The sequence below is a fragment of the Gorilla gorilla genome, chromosome 14, assembly GCF_029281585.2.
Source record: "Gorilla gorilla gorilla isolate KB3781 chromosome 14, NHGRI_mGorGor1-v2.1_pri, whole genome shotgun sequence".
NCBI lineage: Eukaryota > Metazoa > Chordata > Mammalia > Primates > Hominidae > Gorilla > Gorilla gorilla.
This window is the reverse complement of record NC_073238.2, coordinates 39577148-39597994: the sequence shown is the minus strand read 5'-3', so window position 1 is coordinate 39597994 and position 20847 is coordinate 39577148. Positions and strand designations below refer to the sequence as shown.

At 36.6% G+C, this 20847-nt stretch overlaps 1 protein-coding gene across 2 annotated transcripts in view; it reads left to right on the top strand.

The window, feature by feature from the left end:
• The window catches only part of MTMR6 (myotubularin related protein 6), a 40159-nt gene that overhangs the window by 16959 nt on the left and 2353 nt on the right, over positions 1-20847 (top strand). Inside the window, exons 3-14 of one of the 2 annotated variants that reach the window (XM_031001309.3) lie at positions 2525-2687; positions 4179-4336; positions 4518-4646; positions 8661-8795; positions 9760-9873; positions 11761-11893; positions 12597-12706; positions 13118-13243; positions 15993-16042; positions 16462-16662; positions 18446-18577; positions 18655-18781. In XM_031001309.3, coding sequence (XP_030857169.3) covers positions 2525-2687; positions 4179-4336; positions 4518-4646; positions 8661-8795; positions 9760-9873; positions 11761-11893; positions 12597-12706; positions 13118-13243; positions 15993-16042; positions 16462-16662; positions 18446-18577; positions 18655-18781 — 1578 coding nt within the window. The remainder of the gene's footprint in view (positions 1-2524; positions 2688-4178; positions 4337-4517; positions 4647-8660; positions 8796-9759; positions 9874-11760; positions 11894-12596; positions 12707-13117; positions 13244-15992; positions 16043-16461; positions 16663-18445; positions 18578-18654; positions 18782-20847) is intronic. The other variant, XM_031001310.3, reaches the window with a different exon arrangement.

The window sequence follows — 20847 nt, the reverse complement described above, 5'->3', positions numbered from 1 at the left end:
CTGCTGGGAATGTAGTTTGAGGGGCAACAAAAAGATATCTGTGTTATTCTCTACTCTCCTATTGTTGTCTTTTAAATGCTTTCTTATCAGTATATTCCCTTATGTTTGCCCTAAATGAAGTTTGTTGAATATACTAGAGCCATAGAAATGAACATTTTACATCCAGAAGGGGCCGTATCAACCTTATATCCTTTTTCTCACTTTACAGTTGATTATGTTTTCAAAATCACATAACTAGTTAGTGGTAGGACCAGGTTTCTTCATCATTTTCTTCCTGCAAATACTTTTGGGTTTTTATAATTAAAATCAGAACAGTGATGTACAGGTTGAATATCCCCAATCCAAAAATTCAGCACTGACATGATGTTCAAAGGAAATGCTCATTGGAGCATTTCAGATTTCAGATTTTCAGATTAGGGATGTCAATTGATAAGTATAATGCAAATATACCAAAATCTTTAAAAATCCAAAATTTGAAATACTTCTAGTCCCAAACATTTTGGATAAAGGGTTCTCAACTTGTAATATTACAGATAGCTTTGATTCCTTATTCTCTGTTTAAATGTTATTATTAGATCATTTTTAGTAACTTGTCACAGGCACATTAATATAAGTGATAATGGTGCTAAATCTTAGCCGTAAGGGCTATATATATGTGTGTGTGTGTGTGTGTGTGTGTGTTAATTATTTGTTCTCTATGTAGTTTTAATTTCCATTGACAACTGCTTCTCTCATTGTTTTTCAAGCTTTTCTTGATTATTTAAATGCATTTAATTTTGCAGGTGAACTTTAGATTTAAGATGTATAATTAATATTAACATATAATGTAATAATTACATAATATATGTGTATTATATAAATAATCATCCCTCACTACAAAACAAAGCAGATTGGAATTTTTAAACTGAAATTTATGTTGAATTTTTAGATTAATTTGGGATTAATGGATCTCTTGCATGATTAGGAGCCTATGATCTTTTATTCTCCAGAAAAGTTTTCTATAAATATTTTAATAGGAGTGGTATTAAGAAAAAGTAGGCATTTTTAGTAGCAAACAAAATATTATTGGTAGTAGGTGAGAGCGATAAGCATATGTTTAAAATACCATCAAGTATTGAGTTTATAGTAGGACTTTTTATTCATTCATTTAGTAAACTCTTATTGTGATAAAGGCGGTATCAGGGATGACATCCATATTTCTAGCTTGGGCATTCACATTTAAAAAATTAAAGTTGAAGTGTGTGATATATAACATTTGCAAGCTTTTTGATTTGAGGAGGGCAATTATAATGTTCCAGGTACTGTGTTAGGTGCTGGAGATGTAATGTTGATCAACTCTGCACTATGCCACCCCCAAGGTCCTCAGCCTCCTCCTGTGCTCATGGGCACCCAAAGTTTCAGCCTCAGAAGCAGTTTCCAGAGGGGCCAAGGCAGCTAGGGGCTGGTGTGTCAGTACCGCCCCAAGCACATGCACACCCAGCTAGATCACGACAGTATCTGGGCTCGGCTGTTGGGACATGTCCACAACTTTGCTCTACCACAGAACAGGCAATGGGATTTGGGAGAGGCCAGGGAGTGGTAGCAGGCACTTCTGAACCTGCAAGGGGAGGGGGTTTCCTAGGCCCCCAAGAGCACAGGGATGCCTGGGTCCAGAGCCATGGCTGGGCTGCTGCAGCTGTGCCCGGGAGTGTGGCTCCTGCCCTGCCAACTCGGTAGGGTATGGGGCTTCCACTGGGATCACCTGTTCCCAGGTCTTGCCTGCTCTGCAGAGCGTGCAACCCTGACTGCACCTCCCCCACTGCAGCTGGCATCCTCGCAGTGGCCATCACTATGAAGGAAAAGTATAGCTTGATCTGCAGGAAGAAAAGGGAGGGGGCCTAACTTACTTGGAAAGTGTTGTGGGGCATGTCAGGCTACGCTTTTGGTGATATTATGAGTTTTGAGCAAAGATCAGAAATGTGTCTAGAAGTTCTTAGATGGAGCATCTGACCATGTGTAAAGGAGCTCGGTGCATTTGAGGAGCCAAAAGAAGGCTGTTGTCACTAGAACATAGTCAGTGATCGGGAGAGGGACTGGAAATGACTAGATTCCCTTCCTTTTTTTAGTCTGCTTTTCAGTGTTCCCTACTGTGTTGTGGAAAATGGATCAGAGGGTCAAGGGTAGGTATGGAGAGAGCATTTAGGAGGCTGTTTGTTTATAGTAGTTCAGGTGAGAAACAGTGGGGACATTACAACTACGGATGTGACAGTAGAGATAGAGAGAAGTGGATGGGTTACAGAAACATGTAGGAGATGCAGTTCCCAAGGTCTGATAATGTCTTGAGTATGTGGAGTGATGGAGGAGGGATCAGAGTGACACCCATATTTCTGACTTGGGCATTCAGTCATTTTAAAAACGTGAAGTTTGAGTGAGTATGTAACATTTGCAACTTTTTTTGAGGAAGACATTCTTAAACTTATGCATTCTAGAAGAGAATATTTAGTGCTTTCCATGTTGATGACCTGGATGTTTTTTCATGCTGTAGATATTACACCACCATATTGCCTCAGTAGAGAAACTTGCTTTGACTACTTCTGGATGCCCCCTTGTGATACAGTGCAAGAACTTCAGAACTGTGCATTTCATTGTTCCCAGAGAAAGAGATTGCCATGATATTTACAACTCTTTGCTACAACTGTCAAAACAAGGTATTGTTCTTAGAGACCAAAGCTTACATGCTCAATTTGAGATGGGTTATCTAAGATACTTTATTTAATGTTTTATTATTGTTATTTTATCCTTTTTTACTCTGACAGTCAGGTTCTTGTGTACTCTATCTCCCCCATATTGGCCTGAAAGTAATTAGAAACTATTGATCTGATATAAGAATGGTGTAATCAGAAGGGGTAATGGTAAGGAAAAAGTAAAGCATTTATAGTAGAGACTTATAAAACCACAGGTTTATATTAATCTTTTAAGTCTATTGATGGCAAGTAGCACAACGTATTTTTTAAGTGGGTATTTCACAATCAAAGAGAATGACTTGGAAGTTGATATTATGGAATGATAAAAGGAAGGTCAAGGTCCTTTGGTGGCAGTGGGACTAAAATATTTAATAGATTTGAGTGGGAGATACAGAAGATAAGCAGAGAAACAAGAGAGGGTGAATTTTATTTTAGTAGAAGTAAGGTTGAGAGGGATAGCTGTCCTAAAGAAGAACCTTTTTTTTTTTTTTTTTTGAGATGGAATCTTACTCTCTCACCCAGACTGGAGTGCAGTGGCACAATCTCAGCTCACTGCAACCTCCGCCTCCCAGGTTCAAACAGTTCCCTGCCTCAGCTTCCTGAGTAGCTGGGATTACAGGCAGCCACCACCACACCCGGCTAATTTTTGTATTTTTAGTAGAGACGGGGTTTCACCATCTTGGCCAGGCTGGTCTTGAACTCCTGACCTTGTGATCCACCGTCCTCGGCCTCCCAAAGTGTTGGGATTGCAGGCATGAGCCACTAAAGAAGAATCTTATCGCTACTTATGCCCTGTGGATCTGGTGACTTCCTTCCCCAAACATGACTTGAATTATATGTCGGACTGGATTTTGGTTGAGCAATCTGGATTGCTGCCTCCAAGAGTGGTCTCAGAGCAGGTCTTTGTTCATTCTTCTCTCTGAGCACATCAGCCTGTAACATCCTATTGTCTCAAATTAAGCCAGAGTTTATAGTAAGGATGATTCTGAAGCACCCCAAGAGCTCTGTGCAACAGTTGCCATTTTTAGTCAACAGTGTCCTATAGGGATGTATAATGCAGTTTCATGTTCTGTATCTGTCTCTAGCTTCTCATTATAACATTAGTCTATTTTACATCTCATTTGGGAAAGTGATTAGTAAGAAATGTCTATTAGTGTCTTTATAATTTTACTTTTAAGAAAAATACTGCAATAGAGGATTTAACATGTAAGTCTAACTATTCTAACTGTATTTATTAGCTTTACTTTTGTTGATGACAAATCCAATCTCAGATTGATATGTGTGCTTTTTAGGTATAATCATTTGCATACTGAACATCAAATGTATTCAGGTATTAGCGATCTCTTTGAAGATTGTAAAGAGAAAAATGAAGGAAGAAAACTGAAAAATTACATTTATTTGTAGTGTATAAGTCTTATAAATTGCAGTTAACATTTAAAATTTTGTATTCTATAGCAAAATATGAAGATCTCTATGCATTTTCTTATAATCCCAAACAAAATGACTCAGAACGACTACAAGGCTGGCAGCTCATTGATCTCGCTGAGGAATATAAGAGGATGGGAGTGCCAAATTCACACTGGCAGTTGTCTGATGCCAACCGGGACTACAAGGTACCTTAACAACGTTTTGGAGAAATTCAGAAAGTGTTAGTACCAGAGGGTTAGAGAGTGTCAGCGTAGCAAGTTGTCTGTGTACTGAAATGTGCTGTTCTTGCATTTAATAAGGTTTAAAGGTTTTTAAAGTGGTTTTGAACTAAGAGTACAATGGTTATGTTTTGTTTGATATTTACAGATTTGTGAAACTTACCCCAGAGAACTTTATGTTCCCCGGATAGCAAGCAAACCAATAATTGTTGGTAGTTCCAAGTTCCGGAGCAAGGGAAGATTCCCAGTTCTTTCCTACTATCATCAAGATAAGGAGGTAGGATGCTTTTCTTTTGATTTTAGAAATAAAGTATAACTCATCTTCAGGTTTAAGTATCTAAAATAACACTTTTTTTTTTTTTGAGATAGGGTCTTGCTCTGTTGCCGAAGCTGGAGTGCAGTGGCACCATCTTGGTTCACTGCAACCTCCACCTCTCAGTTCAAGCAATTCTTGTGCCTCAGCCTCCCGAGCACCTGGGACTGCAGGCGCGTGCCACCATGCCTGGCTAATTTTAGTAGAGACGAGGTTTTGCCATGTTGACCAGGCTGGTCTTGAACTCCTGACCTCAAGTGATCCACCTGCCTTAACCCCCCAAAATACTGGGATTACAGGTGTGAGCCACTGTGCCTGGATCAAGAACACTATTTTTTACATTAAAAGATTGCTAATGGAGAAGCACTGGCTTTTTGTTTAATTACATTTTTGCAAATTTAAAACAAAACTACTCAAATACAGAAATTTTCATACTTCTTGTCATCTTTTCTTGACCCTCCCTTCCTTCCAGCAGTGACTTGAAAATAATGGAATTAGTTAACAGATAGGATCCTCTTTCTTTCCTGTGGTTCTCTTTTGATTCTGCTTGTATTTGGGAAAACCAGATAGTTTTGATAAGACAACCGCTGAGACAAGGGAGAGAACCAAGGGCATTTCAGGGTCCCATTTTAACAGTAAGCTCAAATCAAAAGGATTTTGCAACATGAAACAGTGGAGGATGCATCTTTATAGTGAGATGCTGTAATAAGGGTTGCTTATATTAGTAAAACTTACCTTTGTAGCCTACTAATAGAAGGCCAAGAGGTACTGTATGTTAAATGGTTTACATGTATGTCTTCCTAACTTTGTAAGGTAGGCTTTACTAATTACCCGTAACTTTCAAGTGGGGAAACTGATGTTCAAAGAGGGTAAATTACTTCCTTGTCTCACAGCAAGTAAGTTGAGGAATTCTATGCCATTTCTGACTCCCAGTCCTTTGGGACCTGATTTTGTTTTCTCTGAGAACTTTTAGAATCTTCTTTTTCCCTAGTGTTCTGAAATTTCTTTTTCTTTTTCTTTTTTTTTTTTTTGAGATGGAGTTTCTCTTGTTGCCCAGGCTGGAGTTCAATGGCGTGATCTCGGCTCACTGCAACCTCCACCTCCCGGGTTCAAGCGATTCTCCTGCCCCAGCCTCCTGAGTAGCTGGGACTACAGGCGCCTGCCACCACGCCCAGCCGATTTTTGTATTTCTAGTAGAGACAGGGTTTTACCATGTTGGCCAGTCTGGTCTTGAACTCCTGACGTCAAGTGATCCACCCGCCTCGGCCTCCCAAAGTGCTAAGATTACAGGCATGAGCCACTGCGCCCTGCTTGTTCTGAAATTTCACAGTAATGTCTTTTTAAATCTCATCCAGAAACTCAGGTCTCAATTTTGGGAATTTGCTTCTCTATTTCTTTGATAATTTCCTCTGTTCTATTAATTTTCTTTGTCCTTTTTATTTGTTAGTTGACAATTGGGCTTTGTAGAATAAACTTCTACTTTTTTTTAAAAACTTTCTCCTTTATTTTTCATTTTTTTTTGTATTTTCTGGAAGATTTCCTCAACCTCATCTCCAGTCTGTGTCTTAGATCCCTTTTTTGCTGTGGTGTTTTTAATATCTGAGAGCTTTTCCTATTTTCTGAAATTTTTTAAGATAGTTTTCTATTCTTGGATGTGATGTTTTAGTTCTTTGAGGATGTTAAAGATTTAAAAAAATAATTCTCATGCTTCCCACATTAGTTATTGTTTGCTCAGAGTTCCATTTTTTTCTGTTTATTTAGTGTTTTTGTCTTTCATGTCTTTCAAATACCTGTTTCTTGGCTGAGTTCTCATATTCAAGCTGTTTTGAAGTTTGTATGCAGGAATGGTTTGTATCTTGGGATTCTTTCTTTGTTTTCTTTTTTCTTTTTTGAGACAAGGTCTCGCTTCGTTTCCCAGGCTGGAGTGCAGTGGCACAATCTCGGCTCACTGCAACCTCCGCCTCCTGGCTTCCAGTGATTCTCCTGCCTCAGACTCCCGAGTAGCTGGGATTACAGGCATGTGCCACCATGCCTGGCTAATTTTTATATTTTTAGTAGAGATTGGGTTTCACCATTTGGCCAGGATGGTCTCGAACTCCTGACCTCAGGTGATCCACCGGGCCTCGGCCTCCCAAAGTGCTGGGATTGCAATTGTGAGCCACCGTGCCTGGCTTTGGGATTCTTTCTGTTGTATAAGTTGGTTTCCTTAAAGAACAAACCTCCAATTTTGGTCCCAATGTGTATAGTAAGTCTGGCCATGATCCAAGGGTGAGAAGAGTGATGTCAGGATTTCACATTTTGTTATGTAGACTTTACTTAATGCTCCTAGTCTTTGTGAGTATAGGGCTTCACCCCTGCCCATAGCTGTGTCTATTGTCTATAGAGTCTTCAGGTTCATCCTTATCATGGAATAAACTTTGTCTTCAAGGTAAGGGAGAATCTGGTGGTCTTAGCTAGTTCTCGTACAGGCATTCAAGCAGTTCTCCTTTTTTTCAGTTAAATACCTGCTCAAGCCTTCAGAGGTTTTGAGCCTTTTGAGATTTTGCTGCACAAAATACCTTGCTTCTTATTGACTTAAGGGAGTTAGCAGCTTTCTTTGTCCTGTAAAATTGGTTATCACTTGCTAGTCAGCTATCATCTCCCCAAATTTTATTGACATCTCTATGTCTTTTTTCCTATTCTCTTTGTCCCTGTGGTTTTATGCATTTTAACTTTCTTTATTCGAACCTGACTTGGATTTTGGGAAGGAGCAGAGGCAAAGGGGTAAGGGTTTAGACAGAAGTTTCTAATCTGCTTTTCACAACTAAATCACAGAGAGGTTAAATGGTTATTGCCTCTCTTGACACAGCCATATTTGTAAACATTGTTTATTGGAAAGTTGGGCTGAAAATAGTTATTCTGTGAACAACTTAACAAATCAGAAAGTAGGTCTGAAAAGAATTTAATAACGCAATGTTCATTTTCTACTGTTTTATCATATTTTTGTGGTTTTATTTTGTGAGTTTAAAATATGCAATTGTGTGAATTTGCATATATTTTTGTTTTCCATTGGAGAAAAAGTATATGGATCTAAATCTTTTAAATCTTTTTTTAGGACTTTAAACAATAGTAGGCTGGGCATGATGGCTTATGCCTATAATCCCAGCATGCTGGGAGGTGAGGTGGGCAGATCGCTTGAGCCCAGGAGTTGACAACCAGCCTGGGCAACATGGCAAAAACCCATCTTAACAAAAAATACAAAAATTAGTCAGGCGTGGTGGTGTGTTCCTGTAGTCCCAGCTACTCTGGAGGCTGAGTTGGAAGGATTGCTTGAGCCCAGGAGGTCAAGGCTGCAATGAGCTGTGATCACGCCACTGCATTCCAATCTGGGCGACAGAGCAAGACCTTGTCTCAAAAACCAACCAGCCAAACAAAAAACAGTAAATAATGAATCCAAGCACTCACTACTTATAGATAATTCTTGCTCTATTCGATTGACTGTATTTTAACTCAAATTTGAATTGAAGGTCTTTTTTCTCATTTTATATTAAGATTGCCGATTTCTAATTAGAGATCTTAAAGCCTTTAGAAAGTAAAAGTTCCAATGTTGCTACTTAAAAATTCTTGTTCTATTTTTATTGACTAATCTTTTACTTGAACTTCAGTTGGAAGGATCCTGTAATCTAAATGGAGCGCAGAATGAAGATAACAGTAGGTTACTTAACAGAGAATTGACTGGGTGTTATTTCTTAGGACCCAGGTTTCTTCATCAAACTAGATAAGGAGGTATTTAGTTTTCTTATGAGAAGAGAATATTGGGAAAACTTAGGAATGTCAAAATATTGAAATAGTATTTAATTCAAAGAGGATCTTAAAATTAATGCCTCCTAATTGTCATATTTGATTTTAACACTTTTGGCTTTTTTTTTCTTGTAAGCATTTTTAAAGACACATTTTAGAGATCTTTGCATAATCTCTTTTCTGTCCTTTAAAAAATAGGCTGCCATTTGTCGATGTAGTCAACCACTCTCTGGATTCAGTGCCAGGTGCCTGGAGGATGAACATTTGCTTCAAGCCATTAGTAAAGCCAATCCAGTCAATCGCTATATGTACGTCATGGATACCAGGCCAAAAGTATGTATTTTAAATACAGTACAGTCTGCTAGTTTAATTATTTTTATTACTTTACTTAATGAGAGTTAATAAACTTGCCCATATTTAAAATATCTGAATCCTAGTTTTAAATTAACTAAGGCTAATGATACTAAGGAAATCAATCTTTATTTAAAGGATACCAATTTAGAAAACCAATTTCTGAGTAACTCATGGTGATTTCTTATATCTTCTGATATATATAAATTCAGGAAAGCTGAATTGTATATTGAGAACTCTTGCTAGTATATAAGTCTTATGTTATTGTGAAGAAATAATAAAATGTGTGTTATGAAAAATAAATTGTTACTATTCTTTTTTTTTTTTTTAAGACAGAGTTGCACTCTGTCACCATGGAGTGCAGTGGTGTGATCTCGGCTCACTGCAACCTCTGCCTCCCAGTTCAAGCAATTCTCCTGCTTCAGCCTCCTGAGTAGCTGGTATTACAGGCACGTACCACCATGCCTGGCTAATTTTTTGTATTTTTAGTAGAGATGGGGTTTCACCATGTTGACCAGGCTGGTCTTGAACTCCAGGCCTCAAGTGATCCACCCACCTCAGTTGGCCTCCCAAAGTGTTGGGATTACAGGCATGAGCCACTGCGCCCAGCCTAAATTCTTATTATTCTTTTTTGAAGAATTTTCAATGGGCAAAACATTTTTATGCTAAAATAATGGATTTTAGCTTGAAATTTTCAAGAAAATAAGGAAAACAGTTAACTTAGGAAATATTGAACTAGAGAATTTTAAATAGTGAACAGGAATTTGGGTTATCTTAGGCATCTTGTGTGCTATGGGGCCAAATTTTTATCATTGGGACAAATTTCAGAGTCCCTTCTTCTTTTTATTAACATAGTTAAAACAACCAATTCATATAGGATCCTGAAACTAAAATAATTAAAATCCTCAGTGGTAATAGCTAACGTTACTTTTAATTTTTGTTATAGCGTCGCATGCAGAGCTGGTGGGCTACACAAAAGGACATTGGCAGAATTATAGTGAGGATTTCTTCAAAAATCCGGAATGATGAGAAAATAAGAGAAAGCAATGAGAAAAAGCGAGTGAGCAATATAGAACACAAGTGGTTTTTTAGGCAGCTTTGTGAAAGGAATGGTCACTATTTTAGAAGTGATTCTCATCATTATGCAATTTCACAGAAGATAATTTAGAAACCAGAAGAAGAGATTAATTTGAGTAAATTGCACTTTGGGAGGCCACGGCGGGTGGATCACCTGAGGTCAGGAGTTTGAGACCAGCCTGACCAACATGGAGAAACTCTGTACTAAAAATACATAATTAGCCGGGCATGGTGGTGAATGCCTGTAATCCCAGCTACTCGGGAGGCTGAGGCAGGAGAATCACTTGAACCTGGGAGGCGGAGGTTGTGGTGAGCCGAGATCACGCCATGGCACTCCAGCCTGGGCAACAAGAGTGAAACTCCGTCTCAAAAAAAAAAAAAAAAAAAAGAATTATCTGGCTGGACATGGTGGCTCACACCTGTAATCCCAGCACTTTGGAAGGCTAAGGTGGGTGGATCACCTGAGGTCAGGAGTTCGAGACCAGCCTGGCCAACATGGCAAAACCCCGTCTCTACTAAAAATACAAAAAATTAGCTGGGTGCAATGGCAGGCACCTGTAATCCCAGCTACTTGGGAGGCTGAGGCGGGAGAATTGCTTGAACCCAGGAGGCAGAGGTTGCAGTGAGCCGAGATTGTGCCATTGCACTCCAGACTGGGCGACAAAAAAAAAATAATAATAATTATTTAAAAATAGAAATTGATAACTTGATAATCTTTTATTAAAAATAAAAGACTTTATTAGGAGTTGAGAGTGTTGGTGATATCTCATAAGAAAAATTCTGGAACACTTTTTTGATAATATTAGATATAAAAGGCGATTGTAATATGAGACTTTTTGAAGATGAGGTCTGATACAGTGATTTGTTTTTCAGGACCTCATAGCTCTTATTTGTATAATTATCTTCTTCACAGAAAATATATCATTCTTTGATTGTTTTACTAGTTAAATGTAACTCAAGTAGTAATAATGTGGAAGCATTTTTAAACATCTAACTGTAGATTTTACTTTAGGTACCGAATAATTAGTGAGTCAGTAGGATACAATTTAACTGTACTTGTTACCAAACTGAGGTCCAATCCACAAAATGAAGAGCTCCTTTTCTTCTAATTTAGGCTTCGTTTTATCCACGTTCATAAGAATTTTTAATAAATTGTGTTAACATACTATATGACATCCTAGCCTGGAAGAATTAAGCATGACAAATCCTAAGGGACCGCTGACAACATTTTGATCTAATAGCTAAAGACCATGGGCATATGAGCAATCTGTTTTTTCCTGGAGACCAGTTTATTTTTGGCCCAATTCTCAGAGATGTATCAGGATAGCCAATTATATGCCATATTATATGATGTATGGGCCTCCAATAATCTCTCATATAATCTCCCTCAAGTAATCTGAAGCATATTTCAGATCTGATTTTCAGGTCCCTGTGGCTCTCAAGATGATCAATGCTCTAGGCTTGTTCTGAAGTAAACTCATAGGTTCATTCTGTAAAAGAAAAGTCCCCCAGCCAGCTCTGCTCAACTGAATCATTTAGAAATTAGATAGGAGACATTTCTTTCTTTTTAATTTTAAAATATTACAAACATATGGAAACTGACTAAAAACATAAATGAATTGGTTTCATGAACTTATGGGAACTTTGACCTTTCCATTATATAGCAATCGTATTACTTTATTATCTCCTTCATTACTATTTAATAATGTGGCATTTTTACTTACTAAAAGATGAATGGTAGCTTATTCAATTTTGATGAGTTCCTGTAAACTGCCTCCTAGCTAAAATACTGCTTATTTAATATTTTCATGACATTTTGGTAAATTAAAAAAGTAATTTGTCTCTAAATTTCTAAAACTTTTAATTTTAGCTGAATGCAATGGCCAACAGAGCAGCTGGAAAAGGTTATGAAAATGAAGACAACTATTCCAATATTAGATTTCAGTTTGTTGGAATTGAAAATATTCATGTCATGAGGTCCAGCCTTCAGAAATTATTGGAAGGTATATTATTGCTTACTTTTTTAGACACCCTTGTCCAAAAGAAATCTAATGCTAGTCACATGTAATTTAGAATTTTCCAGTGGTCACATTTTAAAAAGTAAAAAGAAACAAGTGAAATTAATTTTAATAATATCCTTACTTAATATATTATAAACATTATTTTAACATGTAGTCAATATAAAAAAATCAGTAATGAGATATTTTTCTTTTCATCAACTCTTAGAAATCAGGCGTGTATTTTACACTTACTACACATCTGAGTTTGGACAAGCCATATTTCAAATGTTTAGTAGCCGTATTTGGTTAGTGGCTGCTGTATTAGTACAATTCTAATGGTTTTGCAAAAAAATTGTTATTAGATAGATATTCTTGAGTAGTCAGTACAATAAATATTAATTTATAGTAATGTTCATTTAAATATTCCAGTCATAGTATAGAATTTAAAAAATTAAAATATAAGATTATTTTTAGTTAGATGCTTGTGCTACAATGTTTTTAAACAGATTGGAACATTTTTGTAAGAATAATAGAAAAATATATCCAAGAATCAGTTATTGAGCTTTTAATAGTATCTTTTCATTTATAGAGTCTTGCCTATTTATTTTGTCTTCTTTCTTCATTCACTTATCTAGGGAGATCTTGAAAAAAGAAATGCAGAAACTCTAGCCATATTCTAATTGAAATATTTTTATACCTCTTTTAGTCAATGGCACTAAAGGGCTTTCTGTCAATGATTTCTACTCTGGTTTGGAGAGCTCGGGATGGCTTCGCCATATCAAAGCTGTTATGGATGCTGCAATCTTCTTGGCCAAAGTAATACTTTATCTTTCATATTTGGTCTTGGGGTCTATAATGATTGGGAAGGAGTAGATGTATTCTGTTGGGGGCTGGTATCTATTCATCAGATAACTTTTATTATTTTTTACCTCTTTAATGAGCTTCACTTTATTTTCAGCCTTAAAAATATCATGTAGCACTTAATGTAGAAACTTAAAAAGATGCACCTAAATACTTTGAAGCGGCATTTTTTCTTTGTTTTTTTGTTTGTTTGCTTGTGTTTTTGTTGTTACCGTATTTTGTTGTGTATTTTGGAAATTATGCTGTGACATTATCATTGCAGGCATAGCACTTTCTTGTAACACAATACCTGCTAGTATGGTTTTCAAGTAGAACTTATTGGTTTACCTTAAAGTACGCTAGAATGTATGTGATCTTTCTTTTCAGGCAATAACAGTTGAAAATGCAAGTGTGTTGGTGCATTGTTCCGATGGTTGGGATAGGACTTCCCAGGTTTGTTCCCTGGGTTCTCTTTTATTGGATTCCTACTACAGGACAATCAAAGGATTCATGGTAAGGATTTATTTGGTTAGACCAATGGTTCTTAAGTAGGAGTAATTTTATGTTCCTCCAGAGGACATTGGGCAATGTTGGAGACAGTTTTGCACTAAAGGAAATGATGAGACTGGCATCCGTGGGAGTGGCCAGGGATATTGCTAACTAAACATTTTATAATGCACAAAATTTTTGCTGGGGGGTCAGCCTCACAGCAAAGACTGATCTGGCCTGTAATGTCAGTATCGTCGAGGTTGAGAAACCTTGAATTAGACTTATTTCCATTTGTGCTAACACTGACAATAAGCTTTAGGTTTAAATAATTTTTTTTCCTAAAATGTTGCAATGGAAATATTCAGTATTTTCTCCCTCATTTTTATCTAACAAATGTAAATAATGTAATAATGCACAAATAAGAGTACTTAAAATTAAATTCTGAAGGAAACCTTCTATTTAAAACACCTGCATTAGTAAGTGTAATAACATATTAGGCATGTTTTATATCTGAAGATAAAATTTCTAGTTGAATAGATTTTCTCTTTTGTGAAGATAAAGACCTAGTTCCTTTTTTTTGTTTCTTTGCTTTTAAAGGTATGATCAGATTTTTATTTGCTTGCTTTTAAACGTGTGCGCAGATTAACTTATGTTTTCAAAATTTACATCTTAACTCATGGTAAATTAAATGAAGAGATGTTAGAAAATTTTCATTAGTTTAGAATTATTAAATACAGTGCCATCTTAAAGGAAGATTTAAAATCACCAGTCCCTTTTCAGCACCGCTATTTTTTGCTGCTAACATACTGACTCTGGGACAGGCCAAGTGGGAGTGCTGCTAATAAGAAAATAATGCTCAGCTTACCTTGAGAGTGTACGATAAGGAATATTTTCTTTGCCATGTTTGGCTTTAATTATTTGTTAGACATCCAAATGAAATCATGTAATAAATGGGGATGATGTGAGAGCTTCCCAGGCAATAGGAACAGTGTAAACCAAAGCATAACCTCTTTGGGTGACTGCAGGTAATGTGTGATGGATGGAGTTCAGAGTGAGTATTAGAATAGGGGGCTTGGAGGCAGAGGAATAGAGTGGGGTCAGGGCCTGAGAAAGAGAAGGCTGGAATGGGGCTTTCCCCTCTTTGGATAATGGGAGCTATTAAAGAGTTTTAAACAAGCAAACAGTAACTTGATTAGATGTGCTTTTTAAAAAGGTGGCTTGGTATCTTGAAGGCCAAAGGGAGTGGGAATGGAGGCTAGGAGGCCAGTGTAGACACTATTATGATAACTTATGAGACAAAAGTTTTTAATTTTACCAAACTAAAATAGTAACACACAAGTGAAGGGGGAGGTGATGGGTTCCAGGGATGTTTAGAGAGTAGTCAGTGGCTGGGCACAGTGGCTCACGCCTGTAATCCCAGCACTTTGGGAGGCCAAGGTGGGTGGATCATGAGGTCAGGAATTCGAGACTAGCCTGGCCAATATGGTGATACCCTGTCTCTGCTAAAAATACAAAAATTAGCCGGGCATGGTGATGTGCACCTATAATCCCAGCTACTCAGGAGGCTGAGGCAGAAGAATCACTTGAACCCAGGAGGCGGAGGTTGTAGTGAGCCAAGATTGCGCCACTGCACTCCAGCCTGGGCAACAGAGTGAGACTCTGTCTCAAAAAAAAAGAAAGTAGAGTCAGGAAGAATTGATCATGGATTGGATGTGGGATAGAAGAGAGGAGTCTTCCTCTGGGATGATTTCCAAGTTTCTGAATTAGGTGCCAGGATGGATGGTGCTGCTCTCTGGCTCTTCACTGAGATAAGCCAAAGAATACATTTAGTGAGAAAGATATTGAGTTATGCTTTAAACATGGTTTTGTAGAAGAATGGCAGAGAGACCAGAATAAAATCTGTGGCTCCAGCCAAAAGGTCACTTGGCCAAGGTCACACAAAGTGGTGAAGCTGGGATTGGAGCCTGTGCCTGAGCTCCAGCGACTACATCCTGAGCCACATCAGTGTATAGCCTTCTGCGGAAAGCAGAGGCTTGAGACAAAATCAGAGAAGCTAAAACCAGCAGTTTTGACACTATGAAAAGAATGTGCTTGGTGACTGTATAGTGAAGTGATAAAGTGTACTAAATACTACAGATATGTGTTTAGATTAGACTGAAAAATATGTGTTTACAGTGGAGTGGGTAAGTAGAGAAGCTGTGGCAAGGAAAACATAAAGTCAGTCCATTCAAGAGGATAGATGTTAACACTTGGATTTGAACATGAACTCAAGTAAGATGATTTGATTACAATAATTGGTGTTTTTATCATTAGTTTTTTTTTCTTCAAAAAAGTAGTATATAAATAATATAAAAAATGTACAAGTAAGCCAAAAGTTTTAAAATATCCACCTCAGTCTACCACCTAGAGTTATCCTTTGTTAGCAGTTTTGGTTTACATTTTTCTAGCCTTTTTCCTATGATATATCATCTTCATACATACAAAAACTTAAATGTAATACTGCTTTATAACATGTACTTTTCACTTGTAATAAATTCAACGGAAATAATTTAAGTCACGAAACTACTCTATTTCTTTTTATGCATTTTTATTCTTCTTTAACCCCACCTCGAATCAAGGTTTTGGCATTCTTTTGCCTGTGGTTTTTTGTGCTGTTTTGTTTATAAGTTAAACGTGTACAGTAAATACTGTTTTTAAACTAATAAGATTTAATCCAGCCTAAACAAAATAATTGAAAGTAGTCAGAAAGTGAATTTTACTTTTTCTCATTAAGGTTTTAATAGAAAAGGATTGGATCTCTTTTGGACATAAATTTTCAGAGAGGTGAGTCACAGTTACACAGTCATATATTTTATAAAATTAGTAAACCAAGTTTAGAATGCCAGAATGTTTCTGTTCCTTATGAACTCACATGCGTGATGGGAGGTAAGAGTGTCATGGTTTTTACTGTATTTTACGTAAAGACATTTAATTTTTTTCTGTAATTTCTTTCAATTCTAGTACGCTTGTTAATTTTCATGACTTTATTACCTTCCTTTTGGGCTGCATTTTATTTAGAGATGGTAACAGATCCTTTAAAGCTGTGGTTTAAAAACTCATAAATGGTTTCAATAAAAATTCTAGTTTTGCGTGCTAATGTAACAGTGCTTTAGGAATATTTTTGTATGTTTAAGATTAACAATACCTGAACAATGGACTCTTTCAGAGGTGTTTTTAAAAGCTTGTACTTTCTGTGGGGTTAGGTGTGGCCAGTTGGATGGTGACCCAAAGGAAGTCTCACCAGTGTTTACTCAGTTCTTGGAATGTGTGTGGCATTTGACCGAACAGTTTCCACAAGCCTTTGAATTCAGTGAAGCATTTCTTCTTCAGATCCATGAGCATATTCATTCATGCCAGTTTGGAAACTTCCTTGGAAATTGTCAGAAGGAAAGAGAAGAGCTCAAGTAAGATGATTCAATTAAAAGAGTCTCCTTTTCCCCCTACTTAGCCGAGGTCTAACAAAAATCATGTTTGAAACTTAATAAAATATCTTGACAATTTGAAAGTTTATTGTAAAGATTTTATTTTTTGTATTTCTAAAGCTGAGTACCCTTCTAATATTCCCCCACCTTTCAGCTAATAGTAAAAGCACATTATAAAATGTGTTTTGAAGTGTAGCATACATACAGAAAAGTACATACAGCGTTAAGTGTGAAGCTCAGTAAATCTTACCAAACTCACACACCTATGTAACCAGCACCCAGAATATGAAATGTTGTCAACACCCTGGAAAGTCTCCTCATGCTTCTTTTTAGTCAGTCTGCATTTATATATTTTAGAACAGAGAAATCCTTATGCTGTTTAATTTCCCAGAATGTATCAGTCGCTAGTTTTAAAGTGTAAAATATTTTAAACTGTTGGTTTGTTTTAAGATAGGATGGAGCCTTATAGCTCTCCCCACATTTCTAAACAGACAGTTCTTTGGGAAAAATAAATCTAGCTATGTTGGCTGCAGCGTGTCCGTCCTTGAGTAGGGTCTCAGAAAAGCCCTGAGACACTACTTGACCCTAGTTCATGTTATTTCCTGACCAGTCTTCGGGGATAGGGTTTTTTGCCTAAATTTTGTTGTAAGGAAGATCTCTGGAGTAGGTCTTAGAGGTCCTATGTATATTGTTTTAGGTTGGGCTTCTGAGTTTGGATTTCTTTATTGCCTCTTACAGTAGGCAATAAAGAGCACTTAACAGACTTTTGAACATCCAAGGGACATAGTAAGGAAGCTAAATCTGGTAGTATTTGAAGATAGCCACATGCTCACACTCCCAACAGAGTTAACAGCAGAACTGAGAGCATGTGGAAAATTCTAAAAATGCGTAAAGGGAATAAAAAGTGAATAGAGAATGGTGGAGATGAACAATCAAAGAACATTGAGACTTTAGCTGTATGTTACAGTGATTCAAAATAGTTTATTATAATTTGGAGCACAGAGGTAACTCTTTTCCTGGAGTACAGAGCTATTTTAGGAAAAACTATTCTTAATTAGTGCCAAACATTCTCAAAAATGGAAAGATGGAAGTAAAAGTAGATATTTCCTAGTAGTTTTTCTCCAAGACACACCTATGGGTCATCTTAGGAGTTATGGAAAAATCAGGAGATTTTCCACTTTCCCCCTGGATACCTACATTATATTTACTTGGTAAATGTCCAATCTAAAACCATTCTTACCTTTGCCCAGCTACTCTTAGATTTGCAAAATAATTGGCTTTTAAAATTCTTGCATAACATCCTGATTTTGCCTGTTCCCTTTTTGTACCCACTTACACTTACGTGTGCTCCTGCCCTATGATACTCACCGCTACAGCCCAGACGTGGGGTTAAGAGAAGGCCAGACAGAAAGATGCATTAGTGTCTTGTTCTATGTGTATGTTTGTGGTGATCTGAAGTAGGTGGAACAGAGACCAAGTTTTTGAAATTGTGTGAGTTCAGAGGAATCCCTTAAAATATATGGTTGTGAGAGAAAATGTTATACCTGTGTTGTGTTCAAGAAACATGACTTTATTACCTAATTATGAATGAAAAAGGAGAATAGAGATAATACAGAATTCTAAGACAAGGTTAGACTGTGAATAGAAGAAAAAACTAAAATTTAAATCTGCTTCGGAAGCCATCACCTGATTTATAAAAATGAATATTACCATTACTACTTTGCATCTATAGGAAAGATCTCTGTGTTTTTCTCATTACATTAAGGTTGAAGGAGAAGACTTATTCCCTGTGGCCATTTCTTTTGGAAGACCAAAAGAAGTACTTAAATCCTCTCTACAGTTCCGAATCTCACAGATTTACAGTTTTGGAGCCAAATACAGTATCTTTCAATTTTAAGTAAGTTGACATCATTGAAGTATTTATACTTGAATTTTCTCAAACACAATTTATTGAAACTTTTTTTTGTCATAAAGGTTTTGGAGGAACATGTACCATCAATTTGATCGAACACTGCATCCTAGGCAGTCTGTATTTAATATAATTATGAATACGAATGAGCAAAATAAACAATTAGAGAAAGATATTAAAGACCTAGAATCTGTAAGTATTCTGAAGTATCTAATATATTTGGAATGTGAAATTAGTTTACGATTAGACTAATATTTGTATTGTTGGTGTAAATCAGCACATAAACTTCTGAAGTAAGCAGTTTCTTCAAAATCAGGTCAACCCTACTTTGATTGAATACGTTAGTTCGAATCACTTTCTTTGTATATTAAAATACATTAAAATACCGGAAGTATATAGCATAATGTATAGATAAACACAATAACTATCTGTGTACCCACCAGCTAGCTTTTGTGGGATTTTAACATTTACTATATATGCCTCAGATCTTTCTTGTTCTTGTTTTAAGAAATAAAACATAGGCCGGGCGCAGTGGCTCACGCCTGTAATCCCAGCACTTTGGGAGGCCGAGGCGGGTGGATCACCAGGTCAGGAGAGTTTGAGACCAGCCTGGTCAGCACAGTGAAACCCCATCTCTACTAAGAAAATAACAAAAAAGTATCCGGGCATGGTGGCGCATGCCTGTAATCCCAGCTACTTGGGAGGCTGAAGCAGGAGAATTGCTTGAACCTGGGAGGCGGAGGTTGCAGTGAGCCAAGATCATGCCACTGCACTCCAGCCTGGGTGTCAGAGCGAGACTCCATCTCAAAACAAAAACAAACAAAAAAAAGAAATAGAACGTAGATCTATTTGAAGACCCTCTATACTCTTACCCAGTCTTCACCCATGTATCACAATTTATAATACTGTTTTTCTTGACTTGAAATATTTTTATTGTGTATTGAAAAAATACCAAAGACTATCTATAATGTTTGTATGAGTTGTAAAGGGAAACAGACAATGTATAGGCCAATATACCCTTCACTCTGCTTAAGAAACTGATGTTTTAAAACTATATAAAAGTTACCATACTGTTTATGTGCTTCATTTTGCTCAACAGTGTTTTGACATTTATCCATGTTGATACATGTAGCTTTTATTCATCGTTTTATTAGTAACTACTATATAACTTTATATTATATGAATATATCACAGTCTATCCATTCAGCTATGGATGAATATTTAAATTGTTTTCAGTTTTGGACTTCCATGATTACAAATGAAGTTAAATGACTTTCCATATTTGTTGGCCATTTGGTTTTCCTTTTCTGTGAATGGACTGTTCAAACCTTTGCTCATTTTTCTGTTGGCATATTTGCCTTTTTCTTATTGATTTGTAAGAGTTGTTTATATGCCAGGCACTAATTCTTTGTTAGTTATATATATTACAAATGGTTTTGTCCAGCCTATTGTCTTTTCCACTTTATTTATGGTATGCTATATATAGATGTTTTGAATTTTCATGTCAAATTGGTCAATGTTTTATGCTTTCTGTGTGTGTCTTGTTTAACAAATCCCTCTCTACCCTAAGACTTTCCTATAATCTTTTTTCTGCCATCCTATATAAGCAAAAAGGATCAGTAAGTATATATATATTTTTTAAATCCTAGACAGTTATAACAGTAAGACTGTCTCATCTACCTCTCAGGCAGGAGTCTCCCTTAGTCATCTTTTAGATAAAGAGGTAATGACTGCTTGAGTAAATTGTAGAAGGATATGGTCAAGAGAGGCAAATCCAGGATAATAGGTAATACAAGATTATCGGGACAGTCCAAGAATTTGGAGAGCATGATACTCTGCCACAGGACACTTTAAAACTCTTCTGTTAAAAAAATAAAGTTCTGTTGTGTTTAAAGTCTGTTATTTTTACCTAACAAACCACTGTAGGAAAACCATGTAAGAAAAACTCTTTATAATCAGTGAGCCCTTTAGCTACACAAGTTTGTTTGTTGTGTTTTCAGGGTGAATGTTTCATACACATTTCTTTTATTATAAATGTTTACCTGTTATGCTTTCTAGGTAATATATGTCCATTTTAAGTGTGGAAGCCTAGTGATCGCCTGCAGTCAAGTCTTGCTGGATTGTTTGTTTAATAAATATAAAAACTAACAATTTTCCACAGCAAAAAATTGTACACAATTAGGATTTTCAACCATGTCATATGCATTAAATGTTTCTAATTTTTTGAGATTTAGTTTTGCATTATACATACAGAGAAC